Consider the following 27796-nt stretch of genomic DNA (forward strand, 5'->3'; position numbering starts at 1 on the left):
GTTGTGCTGTGTCATGGTAACCGTTCTACTCTTTGACATCTCCATAATTCCTTGGTCTAATCTGATTCAGCAGTGTTTGGGTAGAATATTCTCCACCACAAAATCTGTTGTCGCTGACAGCGTCAACCTCTTCCCCTTTTCTATTCTACACAGTGAAGAAAAGTCCAAAAGAACTGTGGTACTTTAGGCCCCCTAATCTTCATCCTTTGAAGGGAAATAGGTTAACAGGGAGAGAATTGTTGCCAATGAAAATAAACATCAACATTTGGACTGGTATACTTAGAATTGTAATTATATATAATAGGTATGCTGATCTTAGAATTTTTAAACTCAATTGGGGCTCCTGGGTGGCTCAGCTGGTTAAACGTCTGACTCTTGACTTCGGCTCAGGTCACAATGTCACAATTTGTGGGTGTGAGCCCTGCGTCAGGCTCTGCACTGACAGTGCAGAACCTGCTTGGGATTCTCTCTCTCCCTTTCTCTCTGTCCCTCCCCTGCTTGCTTGTTCTCAAACTTTAAAAAAAAAAATTTTTTTAACTAAAAAAAAAGTGTAGGGTTATTTCACAGTTATTAGCTTGTGTCCCCAATTAGGAATCAGTAAGTGAAGCAACTATAAATTATTTGGGGTAATTCCTAGATAATTTGTTGAAAATTTAAGACATGTAAGTATAAAGATGATCAGAAGTCAGAAGAGGTCAGATTAATGAGTTTTCATTGGAAACTTTTCCTCAATGAATAAAGATTCTATGATAAAAATGATACCCTAACCTTTATTGAAAGTGAAGGGTAGCAAAACTATTGAGCCAAAACCATCTTATGCTATAAAAATTCCACAATACATTGTCAAAGAGATAATTCTAGGCCTTGCATTTTTTCCCATCACCTACTCCTTTCTTATTTGCTCTAATAGGTAGGAAGTGGTTCTCTTTAACTTGCAACCTACAAAGTAGCCATTCCTAACTCTAAGATGACTTTGTGATACACATCTCACAGGTAACTATGCCATATAAGCACTAAGAATGTTGCCTTCCCTTGGCTAGGCCTGGGGTGTGGATCACACTAGGGAGTCTCATTTACAGGACAGGGTCACCTCCTAACTAGTATTTCTAAAGACCCAAACTGGGCAATTAGAACATCTATCTTCTTTATTCTCACATCAACTTTGACAAATACAGTTCTCTATAGATACTTTATAAGTTGAAAATTAACTATCATTTCAGTAAAAAGCCTAACTAACTGTGATTCATATCATCATATCTACATCAAGAAAGGCATTACTCAAATGCAATAGTTGTACTAGAAACTACTAACAGGTTGAACAAGTTAAATTCAGCAGGCTTTTTAGGATCTCAACCCTGTATCTATTTTCAGTCCTTATCTTCAAACTGAGTCTTTAGTGTGTGTAATATAACCTTATTTTACATACAATCCGAGCCAAAGAAAAGCTCAGAATGGCTACTAAAATGCATCACAGACCAAAACAAGAGTCTGATCTTAGGTCAGTCCTTATTCATTTGGTAACAAAGGCAATTCCACTTACAGAAAACATACTACCACATTTCAAAGGTTTAAAGTTTCATTAGAAAAATTATACACAGAATAAAAAATATATTTTTCAAGAATAATGGTATTATTTCATTCATCAAATTCATTTAAAACATGAGTTACAGTACAGAAAGAGAAATGACAGCATAGTTGTATACAACCAACTGATCTGCAAAACCAGTCTCTTAAAAACAACACACCATATGGTTTTAATAAAAGGCAACTACAGTTCCATTTTCTAAGGTGTCTTAAGGGTTTTCTGTAATTAGTTTTTATATTAAGCTTTCTCCATAACAATTTTAAAGATGTTATTTCCTCATCACCAATTACTTTATTCCCCAAAACACCTGATAACCAGGTCTCTCTGTTGTTGCCTCCATTTTCTTTATTCTGCTAAGGGATATGAAGCTGCTTTCAAGGTCAATCCAAGTTCAAGTCTACACCAAAGTTCTAACACCTGGAGAGTTGTCCTTCTTTGCTTAAGAAGTGTGATTAACAGCCATCTGTAGCAATGCAACTGAAATTATAATGAGCTTTTTCTCTTTTTTTTGTCTGCCTACTCAATTCTACCTTTCCCTCTGCCCACCGCTGGGCGCACCAACCTCCCCCAGCAGATTTAGATTTGGGAGGAGGTGACTTTGTTCAGAGTCTCTCAATGTCTGAGTAGCAGTCAAATCGTATGAGTTTAAGATTCTTAAGAAAAAAAAAGTTTCTTTTTATCGTTTCATCAAGAAAATGTTAAAACCCTGACAGAAGTTAGCCATCTGTCCCAAATCCATTCCATCAAAGCTCCCAAAGAGCTTTCCATTTGCTGTGACAGCAGTGGCAGGATGGCTACTATCATCTGTCTTGGCACTGGTGTGATACTACAGATGGCTCTTTTTCACTGTTCACTTAAACTACTTCTAAAAAGCAAAAGCTTTTGTAATTACTTGGAATCTATCAGAATAAACTGGTCTCTGAAAGGAAGGTATTTGTTGCATTGTTCAGTTACATGCACACGACCAAAGGCAGGATGATGTTGATCCTGGACAACAGTGTGTGTGACACACAACAGTGTGTGTGACAACTGCACGGGAGATTGGCTAAGGTGTTCCTGCAGCTTAGAGAAACTATAGCAGAGTGCCAGGTGGAAGTGAGTACTACACTAAGTCTCCCAATGAGAACTCAAACTACAGTAAAGAAGGTGGAGGGGTATTAATAGACCAGTGTCTTAACAAAGTTACCGAGGTGGAAAGCCACCTCTGTGTGCTCCTCCGCGGCCCCCGCGAAAGCCACCTCTTTCTCCTCGGAAGTTAGATCGGTTTCTTTCTCGACCACGGCCAGCAGAAGTTCCACCCCTTCCTCCACCCCTGGGAGCTCCACCTCCCCGATCAGATTTAGACTTGGGAGGAGGTGATTTTGGTCGAAGTCTCTCAATTTCTTCTGTACATCCAGTCAAGTAGGAATTAGGAGCACTAAAGTAGGATGCATATGTTTCTGCATTATAGTTGCTATTTGTAAGAGTCGGTCCAACTGTAAGCCAGCCTGAAATAGGGGGAAAGAAAGATTATCTTTTTTGTTTCCAGTTCTTTCTTACTGGTCCCTTAGGAGCTATTTCAAATCTCTAATGCATTTTTAAAGATGCCCCTATCACCTCATATTCATCTTTTTTATAGAAAACATGGTATTTAATAATGGTCATACAGACTTCATAGGTATATATCTTTTATTTCACCTGCATGACTATAACTTATCTTCCTCATCTCCATCCTTGTTTCACATTCTGTGAGAGTAGCACTTAGAAAAAAATTACACACTACACTGAGTTTGGGCTCAGTGAAAATGTAATAAACTTTATTCACCTTCCTAATTGGGGAAATGATACCATTGTTTTCTGGTTAAAATCCTGGAGCCAACTTTTGCCTCTACTCTCAACAATATTACCCCAGATGATAGGTGCTAGAAATTCAACCACTAACCTCCATGTTGCTCCTATTCATTCCCATGTTTCCATCTCTACCTCCACCCTCAAACATAAGTCTTTTTCTTTTTTTCAAAATAGTAAATTTACATTACACTGATTTCACAAAAAGTTAAAATTTTGGGGGCGCCTGGGTGGCTCAGTTGGCTAGGTGACCAACTTCGGCTCAGGTCATGATCTCGCAGTCTGTGAGTTCGAGCCCCGCGTCGGGCTCTGTGCTGACAGCTCAGAGCCTGGAGCCTGCTTCGGATTCTATGTCTCCCCCTCTCTCTACCCCTCCCCTGCTCATGCTCTGTGTTTCTCTGTCTCTCAATAATAAATAAATATTTAAAAAACACTATTAAAAGTTAAAATTTTGAAAAGACACCACCACTATACATGTAAGCAAACAAGCCAGGTATTTTAGTTACTAATAAAACAAAGGTCTGTATTTCACAGACCTTTAAATATATGGTTATTAAATATATGGTTATTTTCTTCAGGATGATTCATTCATTTATACATTTCTTCATCATATTATTTACTGAATAATCTGAATGTTGGGTATAAAGAAGTGAGGAAGACAATCTTTGCCTTCTATGAGACTGCATGTTGGAGAAACTGATTATAAACATAAGCCCAAATGAATGTGTAATTCATCTAATGGTAAGTGCTATGAAGAAAAAGAAAACAGAGTAAGGGGAAAGACAGGAGTGGAAGGAGGGGAATGGAGCAGGAAGGTGGCCAGTTTAGACAGAGGTGTGAGAAAAGGTCTGTCAGGTATTTGAAAGGAGAGGACCATGAAGAGACAGGAACGAACTCAGCATATGTGAAGTACAGCAAGAGGAATCAAATACATCGTAAGAATTTTATATTACAGAGCACTCTGTACCATTTCTTGACACCTATATCCCAAGGGACCAAAAAGATTTTTTTGAGTTTTTCTGAGGTCCTACCTGGTCGAATTGTACTATCTCTTCCAAATAGATGAAGGCGTCTTCTACCAAGACAAAAATGTTCAATAATATGAAAAATTTCTACAGGCTTTTCTATATTGCCAATTTCAGGTTCTTCTGTGATAATCAAGTCAATGTCAACATTAGCATGGATGAAGTCCCCATCTGTGCTACGCTTAACAGTTCCTTTGATCCCCATAAGGCAGTGTTCCTAAAAAACAATAAGAGCAAGCCAATCAATCTCTTCATCAAGAGTCATATTTCATAACATTTTACATTTCTGATGTCCCCAATTCTAAAATAGACTTCATTTCTTCAAATCTTTGGGATATAGTTCTATGGGCAAAAACACTATAGGAAAGCCTGTATCTCTGGATGTGGGAAGATTGCCAGGGAAGCTAGAGACAACGGTGTTAAACTTGGGGCCATCACATTTTAGAATTGCATCAATGACCATGGAGTCTTTCTTTCTGCAATACTAGATAATAACTTGTTTCTACCAGTTATGGAAACATGGCACTTGACCTTGGAATCTTAAAAGGATGTTATACTGGGCCTCAAATAATCCAAGATCAAAACTATATACAAGATGCCTTTTTATATGGAGAAGAGCCTTTTAACATGGATATAGACTTCTGATTTTCACATTTTCTTATGTTGAGTAATTAAACAGTTTTTTTTTTTTTTTTCCATTTGTTTTTTGACCTTCTCTATTTAATCTGACTGGCAGGAGTATGGGTTAAATTAATCTCTCACTTGACTCCATGAACCATGGCAAGAGTAGCTTAGGCTCCCTTGAAAGAATTTTCAAAAGAATTTTGAATTTTCCAGTTTAAGAAAGACTTAATATGAAAGACTCCCACAAATGGCTCCCTAAAGAGTGAAAGACTGGGGGACAAACTTTTAAAGCCTGATAGTAACAGGGAAGTTGTATAGAGCAGAGGTTCTCAAGGGTTCTTGTGTAGGTTCTCAGGGTTCTTATGTAGGAAAAAGGGAAGGAGAAAAATATGCTTCCAAGGCAGCCAGCTATGAGTCTTGCTACTGCCTCTTTTTTGTGGGCTCAGGGAAAGGGAAAAAGTCTGGTGGGGCTCAGAGGTACCAAAAGCCCATACATAAAGTGATTTAGAATTAACAGCAGTTTAGGACATACAAAAATATATACTACCCTCTCCCGCACAGTGAAGGTTGAACTTAACATAGTGAATAAAACACAGTAAACAAAACATAGTGAATTTAAAAATTAAACTTGATGTAATTCTATACTGTTCAATGCCATTTGTGCAAATCTAAGAAAATAATCTTTCTACCAAAATTAAACAGTATACAGTCATTTGGAAAAGCTTGAGGAAAAATAATGAAAATAAAGAAAACAAAACAGTAAAGGCAATACCTTTGTTCTCTGGAAGACAGCCTTTGGATCTAAAGTCTTAGTCTTTCCAGGATTGTTTTTATTGGTTTTAATCCAACAAATATCTTCACATCTTCTGTAACCCCATTTGCGTAAACACTAGAAATGAAAGAATTAAAAAAAGAAATCCTTAACTAAAAGAAATAAACAGTACTTAAAATAATCAACCAGTATTAAAAAAACTTCCTAGAGGTTTGAGACACTAAATCCAAGATGTTACAGTAATTTTTAGTGCAGAAATAGAAAAAAGGAAATACTAACGTCTTTAAATATATGGCCATTATATAGAAAGCATAAATACCTTTCAGATATTAATATAATCTATATAGTTAAGTATCAAAACATAGAAAGGATTACATAGTACTCCAATCCTTTAATACTACCTTCCATTGTCATCAACAGAAAGTGGGTTTTAAATCATAAAACACTCAGTCCCTCTTTAATCATAAAATAATTCAACATGATTTGATTCCTAGCACCTCAATTTCCTATCCTGACAAAGCTAAAAACTATTGAACATATTCTAATTGATAGCTTGTTTTCAAATGAGTCTTATGTTATTTTTATATACTTAATACAACTTCAAAAAACTCAAATACTTAAAATTACGTACCTTATTACTTGCTAATACTGAGGGCTACTACAATATATAGGTGCTGACTAGCTGGTGGGAATAAAAACAAGATATGTCCTTACCCCCTCATTGATTTAAGAGTAAAGTAGGGGGAAATAAGCAAATAGTGCAGGACGATAATGTTGGTATTGTTCATGTCAGGAATGCTCTTACTGTGTAAACTCTTATCATGAGAAACACCTCAAAATGAAAACCTGGATTTTTATTTTAAAATCTAAAAATCAAGATCAGTATCTGTTCCTGTGACATTTATCTGTTTTGCACTGGAAATTCCTTATACACCACAAGGGTCTATATCTTCGTGCCCTGATCAATTAACAAAAGCTCATCAGGATTTCTTATGCTGAATTATTTTTGTAATCGTTTTTGGCCCAAATCTGCTTTTACCAATATGACTGCTGCATAAATAAAACGATAAAACCTCCTAATCATTTTCAAACTAATTTGGGAGGCAGAAGGCAAGCCCCAAGCCAGGCATTAGAGCTACAAAGGGTAAATACCAACATATCTGTAAAAACATATAGTATGTTTCTATTTTCTTAGCTTTTCCAGAACATCTTGGAAAGGTGTCAGCAAAAAGTAACTATTCCCAATCAGAATAGTTATAGTCTTACCTTGGGAGTTAATAAACGACACAAGCAATAATATTTTTCAATAGTCTCAAACTTGCTATTTTATAAATACAAAGTAACTGTAAAATTTCAGGATTTTAGAACAAATTTATCTCAATATAATCCTACTTAAATTCTTCACTTGTCAAATGGACACTTCCTAAAACTGCCAAGATTAAATGAGATCGTCTGCTGTATAACAAGTAATATGTCCTAAAAATGGAAGGTATCATCTATTAACAAGTGAGGAAACTGAAACCCACAAGTGTAAATATCTCTTTACCCAAAGTTTTACTGCTGGACAGCAGAACTGAGACCAAAACTGAATGAAGCCTTCTAATACTTAGCCACAATGCTCCCATTATTCTTAGGTAAAAAAGCATACGCTATTTTGTTTCCATTCAGAAATTCAAAACATTGCAATAAAAAAAAGAGTTCTGAAATAAAGTAAACATAAAGCGCTTAAAAAAGAGGTCCTTTTCCTTGTCACTCTTACTCAATTATTCAAACTATGTGTTCTGGATGCTCTGTTATTTTTCCAATTTGATTTGGCTTCTATTTGGAATTCAGGAGTTAATGTTATTCAGAATACTTTTTAGCTATTCATAATGAGCAGTAAATGACACTAAGCAGCTTGTTTTTGAGTTGCAGTATCAAATGCCTAAACTGTTCTCCTGAAGTTGTAATAAATCATATTTTGACTTCTTGAACCCTAATGCTAGCTAACCAAAGGGTACTACTGCCTTTTGTGCATTCTTTTCTAATCACATTTTTTTCCTTCTGAGTATTTTAGCAACTATTCAAGAAACAAAGGACAAAATAACATCTATCTTCCAACTTTTTTTATTTTTTCTTATGACTAAAAATCCACTTTAAAAAAATGATCTTACCACTCTTCCAAGGTCCAATCCCTCCCCAGAACCACACCAGAGAAAAATAAATGATCGTGGAGCTGCAATCTCATCAATTTCTAACTTCATAATCTGTAGGAAACCAAAACAATATTGCATGAAAGTATTTTGTTTCCCAGTCATTCTAAATCCAAAAGAATAACCCCTGAGATTTATCAAGACTTTCAGTAGATCTATTTTTAGATGTACTAATTTTCATTAGAAAATAAATTTTATCCTTAGAACTTATTCTACTGTTTTCTTATTCTATATTAAGAAAACACACACACATACACACACATATACATACACTTGACTTTATACAGAAAGAGGTAACAGGGAACCATATTTATAGAATTATGGACTTTTGTAAGATGTAATTTGAGTGCAATACTTTATGATTTACAGAAAAATAAACTGAAAAAAAGAGGTTAGCTTAAATTATCCCAAAGTTAGGGGCAAAATTAAAATGAAATATAGTAAATGTTTGGGGAATATTTAGTTTCCAGCATCTACAGAAATTCTAGATAAAAATAAATCAATATGCACATTTTATTATAATGACCATTTTAGTTCTAAAATGTCAAAAAAAAAATATAGCCCAATTTTTCCAAAGAAGATCTACAGATCACTAACAGACACATGAAAAGATGCTCAACATCACTCATCATCAGGGAAATACAAATCAAAACTACAATGAGATATCACATCACACGTGTCAGAATGGCTAAAATTAACAACACAGGAAACAACAGGTGTTGGCGAGAAGGCAGAGAAAGGGGAACCCTCCTACACTGTTGGTGGGAATGTAAACTGGTGCAGCCACTCTGGAAAACAGTATGGAGGTTCCTCAAAATGTTAAAAATAGAACTACCCTAGGATCCAGCAATTACACTACTATGTATTTACCTAAAAGATACAAAAATACTGATTTAAAGGGATACATGCATCCCAATGTTTATAGCAGCATTATTGACAACAAGCAAACTATGAAAAGAGCCCAAATGTCCATAAACTGATGAATGGATAAAGAAGATGGGATATATATTCAGAATGGAATATTACCCAGCAATCAAAAAGAATGAAATTTTGCCATTTGCAATGATGTGGATGGAGCTAGAGTGTATTATGCTAAGTGAAATAGTGAAAGACAAATACCATATGATTTCACTCGTGTGGAATTTAACAAGCAAAACAGATGAACATAGGGGGAAAAAGGAGAGAAGCAAACCATAAAACAGACTCAACTACAGAGAACAAACTAAGGGTTGCTGGAGGAGGGGTGGGTGGTGGGATGGGCTAAATGGGAAATGGGCAGTAAGGAGGGCACTAGTGACACTCACTGGGTGTTGTGTATGAGTGATGAATCACTAAATTCTACTCCTGAAACTAATATTACACTGTATGTTAACTAATGGGAATTTAAATAAAAAACTAAGAAAAAAATTACAGTCTATAATTTTATTTGCCTTGTATGTGCTGAGTATTCACATTAAAAAAAAAGTTCCGCGGGGCGCCTGGGTGGCGCAGTCGGTTAAGCGTCCGACTTCAGCCAGGTCACGATCTCGCGGTCCGTGAGTTCGAGCCCCGTGTCGGGCTCTGGGCTGATGGCTCAGAGCCTGGAGCCTGTTTCCGATTCTGTGTCTCCCTCTCTCTCTGCCCCTCCCCCGTTCATGCTCTGTATCTCTCTGTCCCAAAAATAAATAAACGTTGAAAAAAAAATTTTTTTTTAAATTTTAAAAAAAGTTCAATAATTCTGTAAATTTTGGGATAATACATACTCATATAAAAGACTCAATCATTTTATGACATTCTTTTTCTTCTAGCTTTCTGCCACATTTCAGAGACAGACCATGGTTCAAGCAGATATTTCTATTTCATTTATTCAAAAAATTTTAACTTTAGTAACATCCATTTGAGTTATAACCATATCATCTCTAACTTAATCTAAATAGAAAAACATTATTCGGCAATAATAATGTAAATAAGTTACAATATGTATTAACCTACTGAGTTTTATACTTCTTTTAAAATCTTGAAATCTCTCATCTAATATTCTCATAGGAATATGAATAAGTAAATATGTAATACACACATACACATATTCCTACATATTTCTACATGAAAGAGCTAAAATAAGTGATGACACATAACAGTGAAGAGCATCAAGCAAATTACTCTCTCAACACTGCAGTTCTAAATGCTAAGTGCTGGTATTTTAAAAAGCTGGTATTTTAATATCCTTTACCAAAATCCATTGATCACTACTGACTCTCTGATGTGAAAGAGAATACCTTGTGAAATCCAAACACTTTTCTTATTCATACTCTTTATATTCTATTTATTATTTTAACTATTGGTACTTTCTATAGGATATTATTATATAAAAATTAAGAACTTAGGGCCTAGGGCCAGACAATACTTTTCAATATGCTAGCCCGAGTTGTTCAGTGAAATTAGACTGAAATCAAGAATATGCATATAAAATGGAATTCCTTTATTTCAGAAATCCTATTGGTCTGTTCTGTCACATATAAGTGAAGCTCCTGTGCCTTCAGTGACCAAACCTCAGAGACTGGCCAGAGAAAAAAGTTCAACCTAATTACAGCTGACCCCTGAATAACATAAGGGCTGGTCGCACCAACCCCTACCGCCCATAGAAAATGCAAGGGTAACTTCTGACTCCCCAAAACTTAACGACTAATAACCTACTGTTGACTGGAAGCCTTACTGATGACATAAAGAGTCAATTAACACATATTTTGTATGTTATATGTATTGTATACTCTATACTTAAAGTAAGCTAGAAAAAATAAAATGTAACTTAGAAAATCATAAGGAAAATACATTTACACCACCGTAAATAATCCACACAAAAATGGAATCATGCAGTTCAAACCCACTTTGTTCAAGGATCAACTATACTAATCAAAGACATAAAGATTTATTTTTTTCAATTTTTTTTTTCTGACTAAACTCACAAAGATTGTTTTTATGTATTAATCAATTTTGATGAGGAAATGGTTAAATAGGTATTTCTTAAACACTGCTGGAAGGAATGTAAATTTGTGCAACCTATCTGGAAAACTTCTCAGCAATAAGCATCAAGAGCAGTATGTCTTTTACCTTAAGTCTTGGGAATATAATATACTGTATAACTTTCTGAATTTCAACAATAAGCACAAATTACATTCATCATCAGAGGATGAGATTTTTTCAAAGTGGTAAGAGCCATAAAAATACAAATAAAAATGTCAGTGGGATCAAAGAAAGATAAAAGGAAAAGCTTCCAGGAGGAAAAACTGGAGGTGTACCTTGAAGATTAAATAATATTAATAATAGTAACTGTCATTAACTCAGAAGAGGACATGCAAGGATTCAGCATGGTTTCCTATGAAACAGCAGCTTTACAGTGTCAGTCCTTTCCTTTCCCTACTTCCCTTCTGTGCTTAACACTCTTGCCTACTCTCTCCTTGAAATTCCCTATTCCCTTGGCCCCTAGGACATTCATTTTCTTGGTTCTCCTTATTCATTTCTGACCCATTCTTTTGATCTTCTTTTACATGTGCCTCTTAAATGTAACAGTTTCCTGAGGCTTTACTGTTAATCCACATTTTATCTTAATTGAGACACTATCTCTGGACAAATTCATCCATTCTCATAGGTTTTATGTGCTAATCTTCTAAATCTGTATATTTTGAGACCAGATCTGTCTGTCCTTTGAATTACATATTCCTATCATGACTCCACACGGATGTCTCACATACACGTCAAAATCAACATATTCAATATGATCTAATCCCTTTAATCCAGCTTTTATAAGTGTTATTTATTTTGAGAGAGAAAGAGAGAGAGAGAGAGAGAGAGAGAACATAAGCAGGGAGGGGCAGAGAGAGAGAATCCCAAGCAGGCTCCACAATGTCAGCACAGAGCCCCATGCGGACTTGAACTCACAAACTGAGACCTGAGCTCAAGTCCAGAGTCGCTCAAGTCCAGAGTCGGACGCTTAACAGACTGAGCCACAAGGTGCCCCTCTAATCCAACTCTTAAATCCACTCTTTCTCAGCTGGTGAAAACTCAACTCACTTATCCCAAGACTCAAACCTCTGCATCATCCTTAACTCTCCCCCTCAGTCCAATCACTAGATCTCACCCAAGTATCTACAAAAGATTACTAAATTTATCACCTTTCTATTCTTACTACCATCACTCTAATTCAAGGTCCCTTCATCTCCTAACTGGGCTACTGCAACAGTCTTTTAACTGCTCTCTCTTTTCCAGACTTTTCCTCTAGTCCATTCTCCACACACTAATATGACACTTTAAGCTGTTTAAAGCCCTTCAAAGACAACTTAATGTCTTCAGGAAAAGTCTAAGCTTCTAAGAAGACATCATCTCAAGAAGAGTTCCAACTTGTGTTCTAACAACATCTACCTACAAACCAGATATTCTTTCCCACCATCCCTTCTGCTCTTGTTGTTCCTTTCAGTTGGAATCACTAGCCCATCCCTTTCTTCATCTGGCCAATTCCAACTAGTCTATTTATATTGTTAACATGTCACTTCCTCTTTGTTCATGTGACCCATCCTCCAAGGCTTGGTCAGTTTGTCTCAGATCATCTTATGTAATCCTCTGTTATCGAACAAAATAATAATGCAATTATCTGTTTAGATCAATATTTATCCCATTTAATTATGTGCTCCTTTAGTCCAAGTACCAAGTCTTATTCATCTTCGAATCTCCAATACCTACCACATTGCCTAGTACAGAGTGGTACTCAACCAATATTTGTTATTTTGTTACTGATCAGTAAAAACAGATGACTTTACGTAACTAACTGCAGTTATCAGCTTGCTTAATTTTATTTAGGAAAATGTAGCTTTATCACAATTATACTGAAATTACGTATCTTTTTTATCCATTGTAAGTTGCTTGAAAAGTAGAAATCGTTTTGTATCTATCTATCTCTGTATTATACTCTAATGTTTACTAAAACTAGGCAAATGCAGAAAGAGTTATCAATCATTTAGTTTTTAGACTTTTCTAGCTAGGACTCTAAGACTGGAATTGTGAGTCTTCTACAGACTACTAACTCACTGCCTGCTCAACTTCAGCCCCAAAAAGAAGAATCAGACCAAAGATATTATAGTATTTGTTAATGTACCCTGGATCTTCTGTCACATTATACGCTATAAATCTGCAATTATGATTCCTAAAAATGTAAGAATATTTATAATCTTCTCACCAAATAATATATATTCATTTGAAAAATAAATAATTAATTACAATGTAGAAAGTTTCATCATACATCATCCCAAGTCCAGCATTTTTCATTAGCAGTGATGCCAGTTTCTCTGTAATATTCTTCTAAAGGGGGTTCCAGAAGAATCACATCAAATTTAGGTGTCAGTTCTCTGATGTCAAAGGCTTCTATATCTGCTTGTAAGTACCTATTTGATTAAGGCATAAAAAGTGACTAAGAGTTTTTCAAATACCTTACAGATAATAAAGAAAGGAATTTCGTAAATATTACTAAACACTATTTACAAAGTAATCATAAACTAGTTACTGAATACCTTTTTATGCAGGACTATCTTTCTTCAGTATAGATAGTAAACCATCTACCAACACTCTTCCCTAGAAGATGGATATAATCACACTACAAGCCAATAGCATATTCCCCCATGTATATCCAGAATGTACTTCTCTCATTTTTACAGTGAAAACTCATACTATGTAAGTCTCTGAGCCCCATTCCATCATCATCTGAATTCTCTAAGGAATATCACATTATTTCTTTCTTAAGTAAGAAAAACTATTTGTAAGCTTTAAAATTTAGAAACACTATTTCTAAAGATGGATGTAATTTTCTTTTATTGTTTATTAGTAAAATTATTTCTCTATTAATGGTCTTTTATGGCTAACTAGTATGTTATAACTAGTCATTACTGAAAAGTTATTTCCACATAGTATGAAAGTAATTTAAATATAAACTACTTTAAATGTAAGACTATGTTTAAATTAGATGAATATTAGAGTCTGCTAATATTTTTCTTCACACACAGACTTCTTTGCGGCTCTTCATCACTAACAGTACACATTTTAGCAAACTGTTCGAAGTAAGCTAAATGTGAAATAGGCAGATTCTCCAATTTTAAAGACTTTTTATACATTTCTGAGAAAAACGTTCTGGTTAGCAAAGGTTAACATGAATTTTCATATTCCAAAATGCTATGAATAGTATCCCTGAATGCTGAGTTATAATTAATTTTTATTCTTTTCCTTCATCTAAGTTTTCTAAACTTACTTCAATAAATAAATTACTTTTTGAGAGAAAAAATCACTTGAAAACATTTTAGGAAACTCAAGAATACAACAAACACGAATGATTTTTCTAAGAAGAAAACATTTAAAGACATTTTCAGGAAATTAACTGAAAAAAAAAAAAAAAAGAAATGAGAACCTACTGGTGTACTCAGCACTGGAGTTTCAAACACATCTATTTTACCAAACTGAAAACCACAGTGTGTTAACCCTATATAGGTGCTGAACTTTTTTCAAATAGAAAGGTTACAGGATAAAAAGACTGCTATTTTAAGGCTGAGTTGGGAATAAAAAACAATTGAGAAAACACACTTACATAGGAGGAGTGTTAGATTTAGCTATTAACTCATCCTTGAGCCTGATGAGCTCCCTCAGTTTAGGGTATTCTTCAAATCTGTCAGCCAAACCTGAGGAGAAAAAGTAGTAAATTCTAAATTTTAATACTCTTTAAGTTAGTATCAGTGAATTCAAAGGGTTACGGGCCCTCTCAAGAAACAAAACAATAGACAACGACCACTTTAGTCTCCTGTCCTTTTAAAAAAAATTAATTTTAAGTATTTTCTTGCACTGATTTATTAAAAATGTTTGTTGATTTTTTGAGAGAGGGAGCACAAGTGGGGGAGGGGGAGGGGCAGAAAGACAGAGAGGGTCAGAGGATCCGAAGCAGATCCTGCGCTGACAGCAGCTAATTGATGTGGGCTCAAACTCATGAACAGTGAGATCATGATCTGAGCCAACCAGGCACCCCTATTTTGAGTATTTTTAAAACAGTTCATATCTAATGTCCCTAATCCCATATGCAGGCAAAGGTCCAGATGTTCTAAAGCCCAGTTCAAATCAATACACCATTTAATTTCTCATATTTAAGTTAAATCTGCTCATACATAGCATTAAGTTTCACCATTCTGTTCTAAGGAAAAGAAAAAACACTGCCTTCTATCAAGCTTTTCCCCCTTTTTTTTAGCTAGAAGAATTCTTTTCCCTTAAAAATCTAGTGATTATTGAGGTTGGTAGTTAGCTTCTTAAATAGTTATTAAAAGCATAGACAATATTTCTTTTCTTTTTTGTGATTACATACAAGGAGAAACAAAGAATAGTTACAGGTAAGAGAAACCCTGTTGATGATCTTAAATTAGTTGGCTATGGCTCATGGACACAATCCTGGAACAAATCTAGTAAAGAAGATAATGAGTCCCTAGTAGTCGATCAGCTCTCACTTCCAAGACAAATTGTTTTCTCTATGAATATTTATAACTGTAAAGATTTCACATCTCCATATTATAAACCAAATCTTCACATGTATTTTCAGGCTTAAGATCTTAAAAAAAAACATGTATAAGTACGGCAAAGAGTACTTAAAAACAGGAGAGTCTCTGTTCCCATGTCCTCAAAAATATTTTAGATCTTTGAGCTCAGAAAAGATTTTAGGTAAAACAGCATATTGCCTGTTTAAAAAACTGTAGGGATAAGTGCACTCGAATATCAAGGATTCCTAAAAGCTCTTATTTGGTTTTCTTTCCCCCCCCAATATGAAACATATTCCTAACAGTATAAATCATATAAGCAACTTAATTTAAAAACCAAAAGTACAGATATTAATAACTTTAACATCAAAGAGTAAAAATGAAAGATTTTGTAAAGCCTCCTCAATCAGTGGTTATAAAACAAATTTCAAATAAAGCAAGTTTGAAGATGTTATTATAGTCAGGTTTTAATCACAGTAGAGTCAGGTGTCTTTAAAAAACAGCTTTCCTAAAGTATAATTGATATATAAAAACCAAACATATTTAATGTACACAATGTGATGAATTTAGATATATGCATTCACCTATGAATTATCACGTTCATAGGTGTGACAGACCTATCCATCATCTCTAAAGTTTTCTTGTATTCCTCTTGGTGTGTGTATGCATGTGTGTGTGTGTGAGGGTGTGCATGTGTGTGCGCGTGTAGTAAGAATACTTAAGATGAGATCTACCCTTAACAAATTTTAAAAATTTTATTGACTAGAGTCAATAACATTGTTGACTATAAGCACTATGCTATACAGCAAGTCTCTAGAACTAATTCGTCTTGTATAACCGAAACTTTACACAAATTAACAACTCCCTATTTTCCCCTTCCTCCAGTCTCTGAAAACCACTGTTCTATTTTCTGCTTCTAGAAATCTGACTATGTAGGTATCTCATGAAAGTGTAGGTATTTATCATATTACATATACTATTTTAGGTACCTCTGTAAGTACTTGCATATTTGTTCTGTGGCTTATTTCACTTAGCATTATCATGACTTTTTATGCTGCATCTAAATTTTACTCATGAAAACACTAAAATCAGTTTCTACTTCAAAAGTAACACTGCCTATAAGCAACAAAAATCAGATTATATCAAAATTAAAATTTTTTTTGTGCTGCAAATCATACCATCAGGTAAATGAAAAGACACTACACAGAATGGGAGAAAATATTTCCAAACCATAGGTCTGAGAAAAGAGTTATACTGAGAATATATGAGGAACTCTTATAATGTAATAAATAAAAAGACAAATAACCAATTAAAAAATAAGCAAAGGGGGGCACCTGGGTGCTCAGTCGGTTGGGCGGCCGACTACAGCTCAGGTCATGATCTCGCGGTCTGTGAGTTCGAGCCCCGCGTCGAGCTCTGCGCTGAGAGCTCAGAGCCTGGAGCCTGGTTCGGATTCTGTGTCTCCCTCTCTCTCTGCCCCTTCCCTGCTTGCTCTCTGTCTCTCTCAAAAATAATAAACATTAAAAAAAAAAAAAATAAGCAAAGGGTTTGGATATTTCTCCAAAGTAGGTATTTAAATAGCCAACAAGCATGTAACAAGATGCCTAATATCATTAGTCGCTAGGAAAATGCAAGTCAAAATCACAATGAAATGTCATTTCATACTCACTAGAATGGCTATAATCAAAAAGATATATAATAGTAAATGTCAAGCACAGGAAGAAACTGGCAAGAATATAAACTGTTTTGAAAAACAGTTGTGTAGTTTCTCCAAAAGTTAAACACAGAATTAACACATGACCCAAGAATTCCATTCCTAGGTATATACCTAGGAGAAACGAAAGCGTATGTTCACACAAGAACTTCACATGAATACTCATGCAGCACTGTTTATAACAGCCAAAAAGTACAAACAATCCAAATTAATGAATAAAATGTGGTATATACATACAATGGAATATTATCTGGCAGTAAAAATAAATGAAGTACGGACACATGTCACATCAGTGATCCCAGAAACAAGGTGACAAGTGAAAGAAGCCAGTCCCAAGATACCACATATTGTCTAATTCCATTTATATGAAATGTTTAGAATAGGCAAATTGATAGAGACAGAAAGTTAATTAATGGTCACTTAAGGCTGGGGGGAGTAGTAGGGGAGGGAATGGGAACCGACTGCTAATGAGTACTGAGTTTCTTTAGGAGAGATGAAAATTAGATTGTGGTAATGATTGCACAAACTCGATTTACTAAAAAAAAAAAAAAAATTGAATTATATCCTTTAAATGGGTGAGTTCTATGAATTCTCTCAATAAAGCTGTTTTTGTAAATGCAGGGATAATGCATTTGACGGGCTTATTAGTAGACTGAACAGGGGCTGAGGGAAGAATCTCTGGGCTTGAGGATATCTTAACAGCCACCTCAAAAACTGAAAAGCAAAGAGAACAAAACCTAAAAAAAAAAAAAAAGCAAAATAGATTATCCAAGGACTGTGCGACAACTACAAAAATGTAAGATGTATAACAGAAATACCAGAAAATAGAAAAGAACAGAAGAAATAGTTGAAATAATAATATTTCCCCAAATTAATGTCATCAAACCAGATTCAAGAAGCTTAGAGAACACCAAGCAGGATAATGCCAAAAAAAAACCCTAAACCTAAGGCATATCATTTTCAAACTACAGAATATCAAATATAAAGGAAAAAATCCCAAAGAAACCGGAGGAAAAAGACACCATACCTATGGAGGAACAAAGATAACAATTACCCAACTTCTCAGAAACATGCAAGCAAGAAAAGATTGGAGTGAAATATTTAAAGTTTTGAAAGAAATTAAACACCAACCAAGAATTCTATACTCTGTGAAATTATTCGTCAAAAGCCAAAGAAAAATAGACTTTCTTGGAAAAACAAAAATTAAGGGAATTTGTTGCCAACAGACCTGACTTGCAAGAAGTGTTAAAAGAAATTCTTCAGGGAGAAGAAAAAAAAAATAATATAGATGAGAAAATCAGATCTACAGAAAGAAAGGAAAAGCAATGAAGAGGGAATAAACGAAGATAAAATAAAAATGCAAGTATAGTCACAGAACCAAACTGGAGAAGGAAAGAAGGTAGGAGGAAGGAGGGAAGGAAGGGAAGAGAGAGAGTAACACTGCTAGATGGAAAAGGAGGGATACTAGAAGTACTGAAATTGGAAATGGGAAGCCAAGCCAGGAAAAATAATTTTGTTAGAAATAATCCACAAAATGGATAAATCACATGAATGTAATCAAGGGTTAGCAATAGCATATTCCCAACAAATCTAACATACCTACATCCCTGATGAAATTCTGAGGTCTATGTCCAGTGTCTACAAAATGTTGGCAGTAATCATTATGGGGATTTAAACTCTGCGTTCCCTAAAGAAAAAGTCAAAATTAAATTAAGAGCATTTACTCTAATGGCAGATGCACTAACTCTGTACTTTATTTTTTATTATGAGACGATACAAAATCAAAATTGATAGATTAAAAAAATTTAGTAATATTTGAAAACACAGTAACTGACAGCATTACTCTTCAGTAGCTACAGACATTAATACAGCATTATCTCATCCCAAATAGCCAAATATCAGACTATTTCAAGAATAATTTTAAATGATTATTTTAAAATAATGATCCCTCAATAACTGAAAAAATATTGAAAATAAGCATTTAAAATCTTTTCATGCAGAGATGAAATGTGAAGGGTAATGATTTGAAAATTTACCTTCAGAAAAGTACTAGAATCTTTATAAATCTCTTCTTCATATGGCAAATTCTCTTCTTCCTGCTGCATTTCTAATTCATCCTTGGAAAAGGAAGATTAAGTAGACATTTTATGTATACGAGGAATATTTTATATATTTATGATATCTTGAGTATTAAGACTCAATATAAATATTTTCTTTTCCTGAGATACAATAAGTTTTTCAAATTATCATTAAAGTCAAACACTGAAGACTGCATTCTCATCATTATCCAATTAGTTATGTTTATAATAAATAAAAATTTTCATCTTATCAATAAATGATAAATCAATATAACTACTAATTTTGTTGACTGAATTGTCTAGAATTATCTCATGTATCATACTATTAACATTAGAATTTAGTTCAAATCATGAAAGATATGACCACCAATGGGGCAATTTTATTTCTATTAAAAACCATATGAAACTTTTTATAAATCAAAAATGTTAAAATATAAGGAACTGTATATGGTAAAATATACATATTTATACAATCACAATATTTAGTAAGTAAATAAAATGATCACAATAAATAATCACTAATTTTAAGTTGCATATTAACATATACCAAAATGCAATGCACAAAACTGTATTCATGAGATTGGCCAATTATATCACTGAAATTCCTAGAGATTTACTGAAACTATTTATTCCCTTCTCTATTAAATATAGCTGTACAACAATCAACTTTAAAAAATGGAGATAGGCTTTTTAAACATAATACTTTTCTTTAAAATCTTCAAAATATTATTATTTTATATCTTCAAAATATTTTATATATCTTCAAAATATCTTTATATCTGTATTTTATATCTTCAAAATATCAAGACACTTTATAACTTCAAGACATTATTTATTTTGAAACAGAAAAAGAGAGCAACATGCACTAGCAGAGGAGATGCAGAGAGAGAGAGGGAGAGAGACAGAATCCCAAGCAGGCTCCATACTGCCAACGCAGTCTGATGTAGGGCTCGAGTTCACAGAACCATGAGATCATGACCTGAGCCAAAGTTGATGCTTTAACCGACTGAGCCACCAGGGGACCCTTTTCTTTTCTTTTTCTAAAGTAGGCTTCACGCCCAGCACAGGACTTGCACTCACAACCTGAGCTGAGAATAAGATCTGGAACCCCAACTCACTGAGCCACCCAGGTGCCCCCATAATACTTTCTTTTCAACTAAGTATTGCAATTATAGGTTTAGAAGTTGGGTTTTTTTCCTTCAGCCTCTTTCAGAGACAATTCTACATTGCTGTCTAGCACATGAGATGTCAAAATATTTTAACTATACTACCCAATATAATAAACATGGAATCACACAACTCTCAAAAAAGACCATATTCTAGCCACTTGAAACCTGATCCAATTATCCAAAGTTTCTGATACACACACTTCCTTACTCTTACTAAAGAATATTACTGTCAGTGGCTACTAGGCCTTATGCTTTATATGTCACCTCTTACATTAAAATGAGGAAACTGAAATAAAGATCTTAATTTAATCGATTACAGGCATACCTCATTTTATCGTGCTTCAATTTATTGTACTTTTCAGACATCACAATTTTTACAAATTGAAGGTTTGTGGCAACCGTGCTCAATAGACTTGAGCAAGTCTATTGGCACCACTTTCTGACAGTATCTGCTCATTTCATGTCTCTGTATCTTATTTTAGTAATTCTGACAATATTTCTAACTTCTTCATTACTATATTTGTTATGGTTATCTGTGATCAGTGATCTCTGATGTTACTATTGTAATTGTTTTGGGGCACCATGAACCGAGTCCATACAAGATGGTGAACTTAATAAATGTGTTTTGATTGCTCCACCAACTGGCTGTTCCCCTCTCTCCCTCTCCTTGGGCTTCCCTATTTCCTGAGACACAATACTGAAACTAGGCCAATTAATAACCCTCCAACATCCTTTAAGTATTTAAGTAAAAGGAAGAATTGCACATTTCTCATTTTAAGTCAAAAGCTAGAAATTACTAGCTTAATTTTCCTTAATGAGGAAAGGCATGCAGCATCTGAGAAAGACCAAAACCTATGTCCCTTGCACTAAACAGCTAAGTTGTGAATGCAAAGGAAATGTTTTTGAAGGAAATTAAAAAGTGCTACTCCAGGGGCGCCTGGGTGGCGCAGTCGGTTAAGCGTCCGACTTCAGCCAGGTCACGATCTCGCGGTCCGTGAGTTCGAGCCCCGCGTCGGGCTCTGGGCTGATGGCTCGGAGCCTGGAGCCTGTTTCCGATTCTGTGTCTCCCTCTCTCTCTGCCCCTCCCCCGTTCATGCTCTGTCTCTCTCTGTCCCAAAAATAAATAAACGTTGAAAAAAAAAATTAAAAAAAAAAAAAAAAAGTGCTACTCCAGTGAACACCCAAATGATAAGAAAGTGAACACACAAATGGTAAGAAAGGGCAACAGTTGTATTGCTGATATGGAAAAAGCTATAATAATATGGACAGAAGATCAAATCAGCCACAACATTCCCTTAAACCAAAGCCTAATCCAGAGCAAGGCCCTCACTCCCATCAATTCTATGAAGGCTGAGAGGTGAGGAAGCTACAGAAGAAAAGTCTGAAGCTAACAGAGGTTGGTTCATGAAGTTTAAGGAAAGAAGCCATCTCAGTAACATAAAAGTGTAAGGTGAAGCAGCAGGTGCTGATGTAGAAGCTGTAGCAATATTGAGGCAAGACCTTCACCAACAAAAAAAGATTATGACTTGCTGAAAGCTGAAATGATGGCTAGCATTTTTTAGCAATAAAGTATTTTTAAATTAAGGTATATACCTTGTTTTATCAGACATAATGCTATTGCACACTTAATAGGCTGTAAGATAGTATACACCTAAGTTTTATATGCACTGGGAGATCAAAAATTTCATTTAACTTGCTTTATTGTGATATTCACTTCATTGTGATGGTCTGGAACCAAATCTGCAATATCTCTGGGGTATGCCTGTATACATATGCTACTGATGATTATTTTACAAAGTTTAAAATTAAGTTTTTAATCAAATTTGTTTTCCTGGATAACAATCTATTATTGTAAGGACTTATTTTTTCCTGACCATAAAATTTCCCTGTTCTCTACTTGCCTTATATTCTTCCATCTTGTCTTCGTCTGTCTCCCCTTCATCCTGATACTTCCGTTTTGCATTTGGAGCAGAGGTATCATAGGAAGCCCTGAAAATTAAAACTGATGTATCACACACAGATATAGAAAGATGTACCAGTGCAGCTATTAATATTAAATAACAGTTTATAAAAACAGAGTAAGGTACATTTTTCCTGATTAAATAGAATCTATCCATCTGGTTTATAAATTTAAAAAGTCACACAACCTGATTGATAATTCTGTATTTTACTTTTATGAGAAAGCAACCAAATCAGAAACTAAGCTTTTATAAGGACTGTATGGCAAAAATAAACTTCCATATTACGTATCATATAATTTGTCTTAAGCAAAATTGATGTTCAAATTAAGAACTAGAATACTGAAAAACTCTGAAGTGCTTTATGAACTACCAAATGAATACCATTTTTAGGGTAAAGTGTGTTTTCTTTTATAAGAAACTTATAAATATAATTATTTATTTATGGTTTTTAAGCTAACCCTTAGTCTAACATTCCATTTTCGAACTACTTTATGAATGGGAACTTAACATATTCAGAAAAATAAGTATTTCTTAATTCATGAATAATAAAAACCCATGTTTCTGAAATCTTTATTTTTTTGTTTTTTTAAATGTTTATTTATTTTTGAGAGAGAGAGAGCACACACGCATGCAGGTGAGGGGCAGAGCAAGAGACGGGGACAGAGGATCTGAAGTGGGCTCTGTGCTGACAGCAGAGAGCCTGACGTGGGGCTCGAACTCACAAACCGTGAGAGCATGACCTGAGCTGAAATCAGCTTAACTGACTGAGCCACCCAGGCACCCCTGAAATCTTTATTTTGATGCTTGTCACAACAAGCATTAATGCTTCCATAATGGAAAATCTATGATTTACTTACCTTCATACCTAGGATTATCTGTTTATTAAAACAATAAGCCTTTCACAACAGTAACATCACTAAAAAAACCCAAACAAAAACTACTCAACTGACCTGCAAGTTTCTCTTGTTTCAGCAATTTCTCTCTGCTCATCTTTGCTATTTAACACAGCACCAATGCTGTCAGCACTTTCAGCTCCCAACTGAGAAAAGGCAAAATGAAAAATTAGATCATAAAGCACTGGATTGCCTTTCCAGACATTTGTAGCAACATTTAATATGTCAAGTATTAAAAAAAAAAAAAAAAAACAACCAAAAACCCTAACTACCTCAGCAAGCAAATGGCTTAATTACCTTGCAGGAAAAACAGGAAATACCTTGGAACAAAACTATGTTAATTAAGAACAAATCTGAGAGTTGGCAAGCATTTTATACTTTCATTATATTTGAAATTAAGACAGTTTTAGCCAATCCTCTACTTTTTAAGTAAATAATAAAACATAATTTGGTAGTAGGAGCAATAACAACAAAAAAGCAACTAACATATAGTATACATAGGGTGGTAGGCACTATGTTAAACACTTTGCATCCATCAGCTCACATATTATACCTTATTTATCCCATGCTGTAATAAATATCTATCCAGTTTTATTCAAGCCAAGTCTTTATATAGTGATTTACAGGCACAATACTGAATTTTAATACCTAAAAAATGGGTAGGAAAATTATGTTTAGCAGTTGGGAATTTTGCAAAATACAACAAATTACTAGTTGAGATAGGCTGGCTACATAGAATCAGTTCATGGAAAACTTTAAAAGCCAAACCAACAGGGGCACCTGAGTGGTTCAGTTGATTAAGCGTCCAACTTGAGCTCAGGTCATAATCTCACAGTTCATGGGTTCAAGCCCTGCTTTGGGCTTGTGCTGAAAGTGCAGAGCCTGCTTGGGGATTCTGTCTCTCCCTCTCTCTCTGCCCCTCTCCCACTTGTGCTCTCTCTCTCGAAATACATAAATAAACCTTAAATAAGTAAATAAATACGAAACCAACAAGTGCAGAATGCAATTTGCAGGCCATGAGGAACCATTTAATACTTTTAAGTACAAGAAGGACAGGAGGAAATCTGCACTAAATAGCCTTTTAGCTCAGGAAAGGGAAGAAGATACACTAAAATATCTGAGCTTCTGGTCCCCAGCCTTGATCTTAAATAATTGTCACTGCCTTTTTATCTGCCCACTTCATGACCTCCCTAAGGTTTCTCCAATATTAAATCTCTTCCAATTATAACTGTTGCTGAAATTTTAATTCTTCCATAAAATCTTCCTGAACCCTATTCTCGTTAGTTAGAAGACACATCTACTTCCCATAGTTAAATGTTAACTTTTTTCCCTGTGACTGACTCCTCTGTTTGGATGACTACAAGTTAGCTCCTTAAAGAGTACAAATAGCCTGCTTCCACTTTTCTCCTTTTTATCTTATTTCCTATTCAGATCATAGCACTTAATACAGCTTTCAATGATTTTACATTTTACTTTTGTTTATTCCCTATTTATATCGTTTCATCGTCTATCACAACTTCCAAGTATTTTTATACTTCAATTATTTTATCTTTACTTTTATTTACTTCTCCCCAAGTGACATGTAAGCTCCCTAAAGGGATGAACTCTGTCTTCTTTGTATTTGTATGTTTAGCACCTTGTATAATGCCTGACTCATAGTAGATGCTCAATATTTGAATGAACCTAGATTTCCTACTAGAGCCTACATTAGAATACAATGTATTACAATAGAAATGCCTTAAGTCAAAATTCTGTTCATATATAATTGTTATCTCATGCCCCCCCTCCAAAATCATGGAATGACTGGAATAGGTAAATCATAGATTTTCCATTATGGAAGCACTAAATATATTATTTGAGTAATTAGGAAAATTTGGTATCATTTAAAAGCATATAGCATTTAAAATTTTTTTTAAAAATTTCGGGGTGCAGAGGGAGAGGGAGAAGGAGAGGGAGAGGGAGAGGGAGGGAGGGAGAGGGGGAGAGAGAGAGAGAGAGAGAGAGAGAGAGAGAGAGAGAGAGAGACAGGGTGAATCTTAGGCAGGCTCCACGCTCAGCATGGAGCCTGACCCAGGCCTCAATCCCATGACCCTGGGATCATGACCTCAGCCAAATCAAGAGTCTGATGCTCAACCAACTGAGCCACCCAGGCACCCTTGTATGATTTTTTAAAATAAAGGTACAGCTAAGTAAAAAGCAGGCATAAATGGCTGATGTTTAACAAGTAACAACAAGTAACAAGTAACATAAATAACGTACTTAACAGTAAGGACAACATAAGCTCCATGGAAGAGCCTAATAAGCCAGAGAGAGATCACAATAGCTTTCATTACAAAGTTCTGATCTGAGCTGTGCTATAGAGGATGGACAGAATCAGAAAGTTAGGAGGACAATTTTTACAAAAATCATAAAGTATTTATTGCACAAATCACATTCTGGAGAGTAACAAACCATTCTGTATTGTTCATATGGAGAAGGACAACTGAAAGAAAGGCTGAAATTAGCTGGTAAAGTGGAAGTCTGTCAATGATATTGGACATTTTTACTTAAGTGAAATGGTTCCTATCCAACAAGAAGAGTAGGAGGCAGCTAGTGTACTAGAGAGAGCATAGAAAGGCCTAAAACTGCAGCTTGTAAACTTACCAGTTTTGTGGACTTCAGTATGTAACTTAATTTTTCTTTAATATTTAAGTAATCTCCACACCCAATATGGGGCTCGAAGTTACAACCCCAAAATCAAAAGTCCCATGCTCTACTGACTGGGTCATTCAGGCAACCGTTAGTCATGCAACTTAAATTCTTTGAGCTCTGTTTTCTGCATCTATAAGATGCAAATAGTATCTGACTTGTATGAATGAAGATAATGTATATAAAAAGCTTAGCAGAGTCTTGATACATAGAAGGGATACATAGAATTAACAGCACCCATTATTAAATTTTATGCACTATGTAAGCTCTTTTAGCGTCGGGACTACTTTTTATTCACAGTTGAATTGCCAATGACTACTAGATGCCCTGGCACATAGTAAGACACTCAAAAAATAATTGTTTATGGATGCATTTTGACTCAAATAGAAGTTTGAATTGAAAACTAAAGAATAAGAACCTTTTTCCGTGGTAACAAAGCTATTAAACATTTTGAAGACAACATGCTAAAACAAATTGGGAAAAAGAAGGCCTGGAAAAGATACCGGATTTGTCCTAGATCATGCCAGAGGGACAGAACAGATCTGATTCCAAATTCCCACATTTTAAACACTATACCACAAACCTTTTCATTGGATCATAAGAGTATAGGTTTCAGATTTCCATTTACTAAAACTAAGTCTCATTTCTGAAAAAAAAAATAACATTAAGATGTCTCATTACAGCCTCTTAGCATATCCTCCATCACTTTCACTAATATGAATGACAGAATGGGAAACACAGCCTCTTAGAGTAGAAGTGTACATCTGCATTTTCTGCATGTGTACTCTCCTAATCAAGTGTTAGCTTATACACAAGAAGCGGTGAAACAAGCTTTGGAGAGACAAACCTGGGATCAATTTTCTGGCCTAGCGATGAGTGACATGAAGCAAAAATTACTTAACCTCTCTGGCCTCTCTTTCGTTATTCGGTAAGTGAAGATAATGCTACCTGTTTCAAGGATTTGCTACAACTGATAGGAGTTATGAATTCATACATGATCGGTGCGTGATGACGAAGACACCATACACATAGCACAGTGGACTGCAACACAAAAGATGCACAATCTAAAATTTACGTTCAGGCTACTTCCGATGCAGTCTTTAGACATGATCCCAAAGAAAATACTATGAATCTATTTCACAAGGAAGCCACAATCTCAACAATGAGGTGCTAAGAAGAAAGGCAAAACACAGAATACGATGTAAACAGTGAAAAGAAACTTAGTGGATAACAAGTCACTCCTTGCGTGAACTACGGTAATTTATTTACAAAGACCAAATCTTTGTATCCCCATCCTTGAGCCCTGCGCCAGACACTAGGCGATTCCATAATGTTGAAGACCAAGAGTGGCATTCGGTTTAGCAACACCACAATCGCTGCACAAAATGGAGAATATTCGGGGTACTGCGTTAGATGAGAACAAGGGTAGGTAGGCCTTAGGATCATGGTCGCGGGACCATAAAGGCAGGTTCCGCAGTAGATAGGGAAAGACAGCGGGGCGAAGGGCAGGGGAGAGAAGCGGGAACCGCGCACGCGCATTCGCGATCCCTCCCTGGGCCGCGGACCTGCTGCGCCAGGAGCTGCCGCCGTAACTTCTGCCGCTCCCGGATCTCCTGCAAGCGGCTGTCCATATCCCAACTCTTGTTTCCCACTGCCCCGAAAACTTGACAATTAGCAGATGAGTACCCTCCCAATTTTTCACCGGAGTCTGTGGAACAAGATTCGCCAGGACCTTCAAG

General features: G+C 35.3%; 1 protein-coding gene across 1 annotated transcript; it reads right to left on the reverse strand.

The window, feature by feature from the left end:
* Positions 1–1494: 1494 nt before the first annotated feature.
* On the reverse strand, positions 1495–27756 carry METTL14 (methyltransferase 14, N6-adenosine-methyltransferase non-catalytic subunit). Its single transcript, XM_086704322.1, has 11 exons — positions 27623–27756; positions 23427–23515; positions 22417–22504; positions 19305–19385; positions 18868–18955; positions 14627–14717; positions 13295–13436; positions 7987–8079; positions 5834–5950; positions 4444–4654; positions 1495–3072 (listed from the first exon to the last, which is right to left on the reverse strand). The coding sequence occupies exons 1-11, from the start codon at positions 27686–27688 to the stop codon at positions 2768–2770; spliced, it is 1371 nt and encodes a 456-aa protein (XP_086560448.1). The 5' UTR covers positions 27689–27756; the 3' UTR covers positions 1495–2767.
* Between the last annotated feature and the right edge of the window lie 40 nt (positions 27757–27796).

This window comes from Puma concolor, chromosome B1, assembly GCF_028749965.1.
Source record: "Puma concolor isolate L17-30 chromosome B1, mPumCon1.1.hap2, whole genome shotgun sequence".
Lineage (NCBI taxonomy): Eukaryota > Metazoa > Chordata > Mammalia > Carnivora > Felidae > Puma > Puma concolor.

Bases quoted from the DNA above. Each gene is read 5' to 3' on its own strand.
- METTL14 (XM_086704322.1), bottom strand. From the start codon at position 27,688: ATGGACAGCCGCTTGCAGGAGATCCGGGAGCGGCAGAAGTTACGGCGG. The intron at 13,437-14,626 runs GTAAGTGTGTTT...TTAATCAAATAG, and splicing joins AAATCTAACACTCCTCCTAT to GTACTTACAAGCAGATATAG. The intron at 8,080-13,294 runs GTATGATGAAAC...GGTTTCCTACAG, and splicing joins AATGCTGGACTTGGGATGAT to ATTATGAAGTTAGAAATTGA.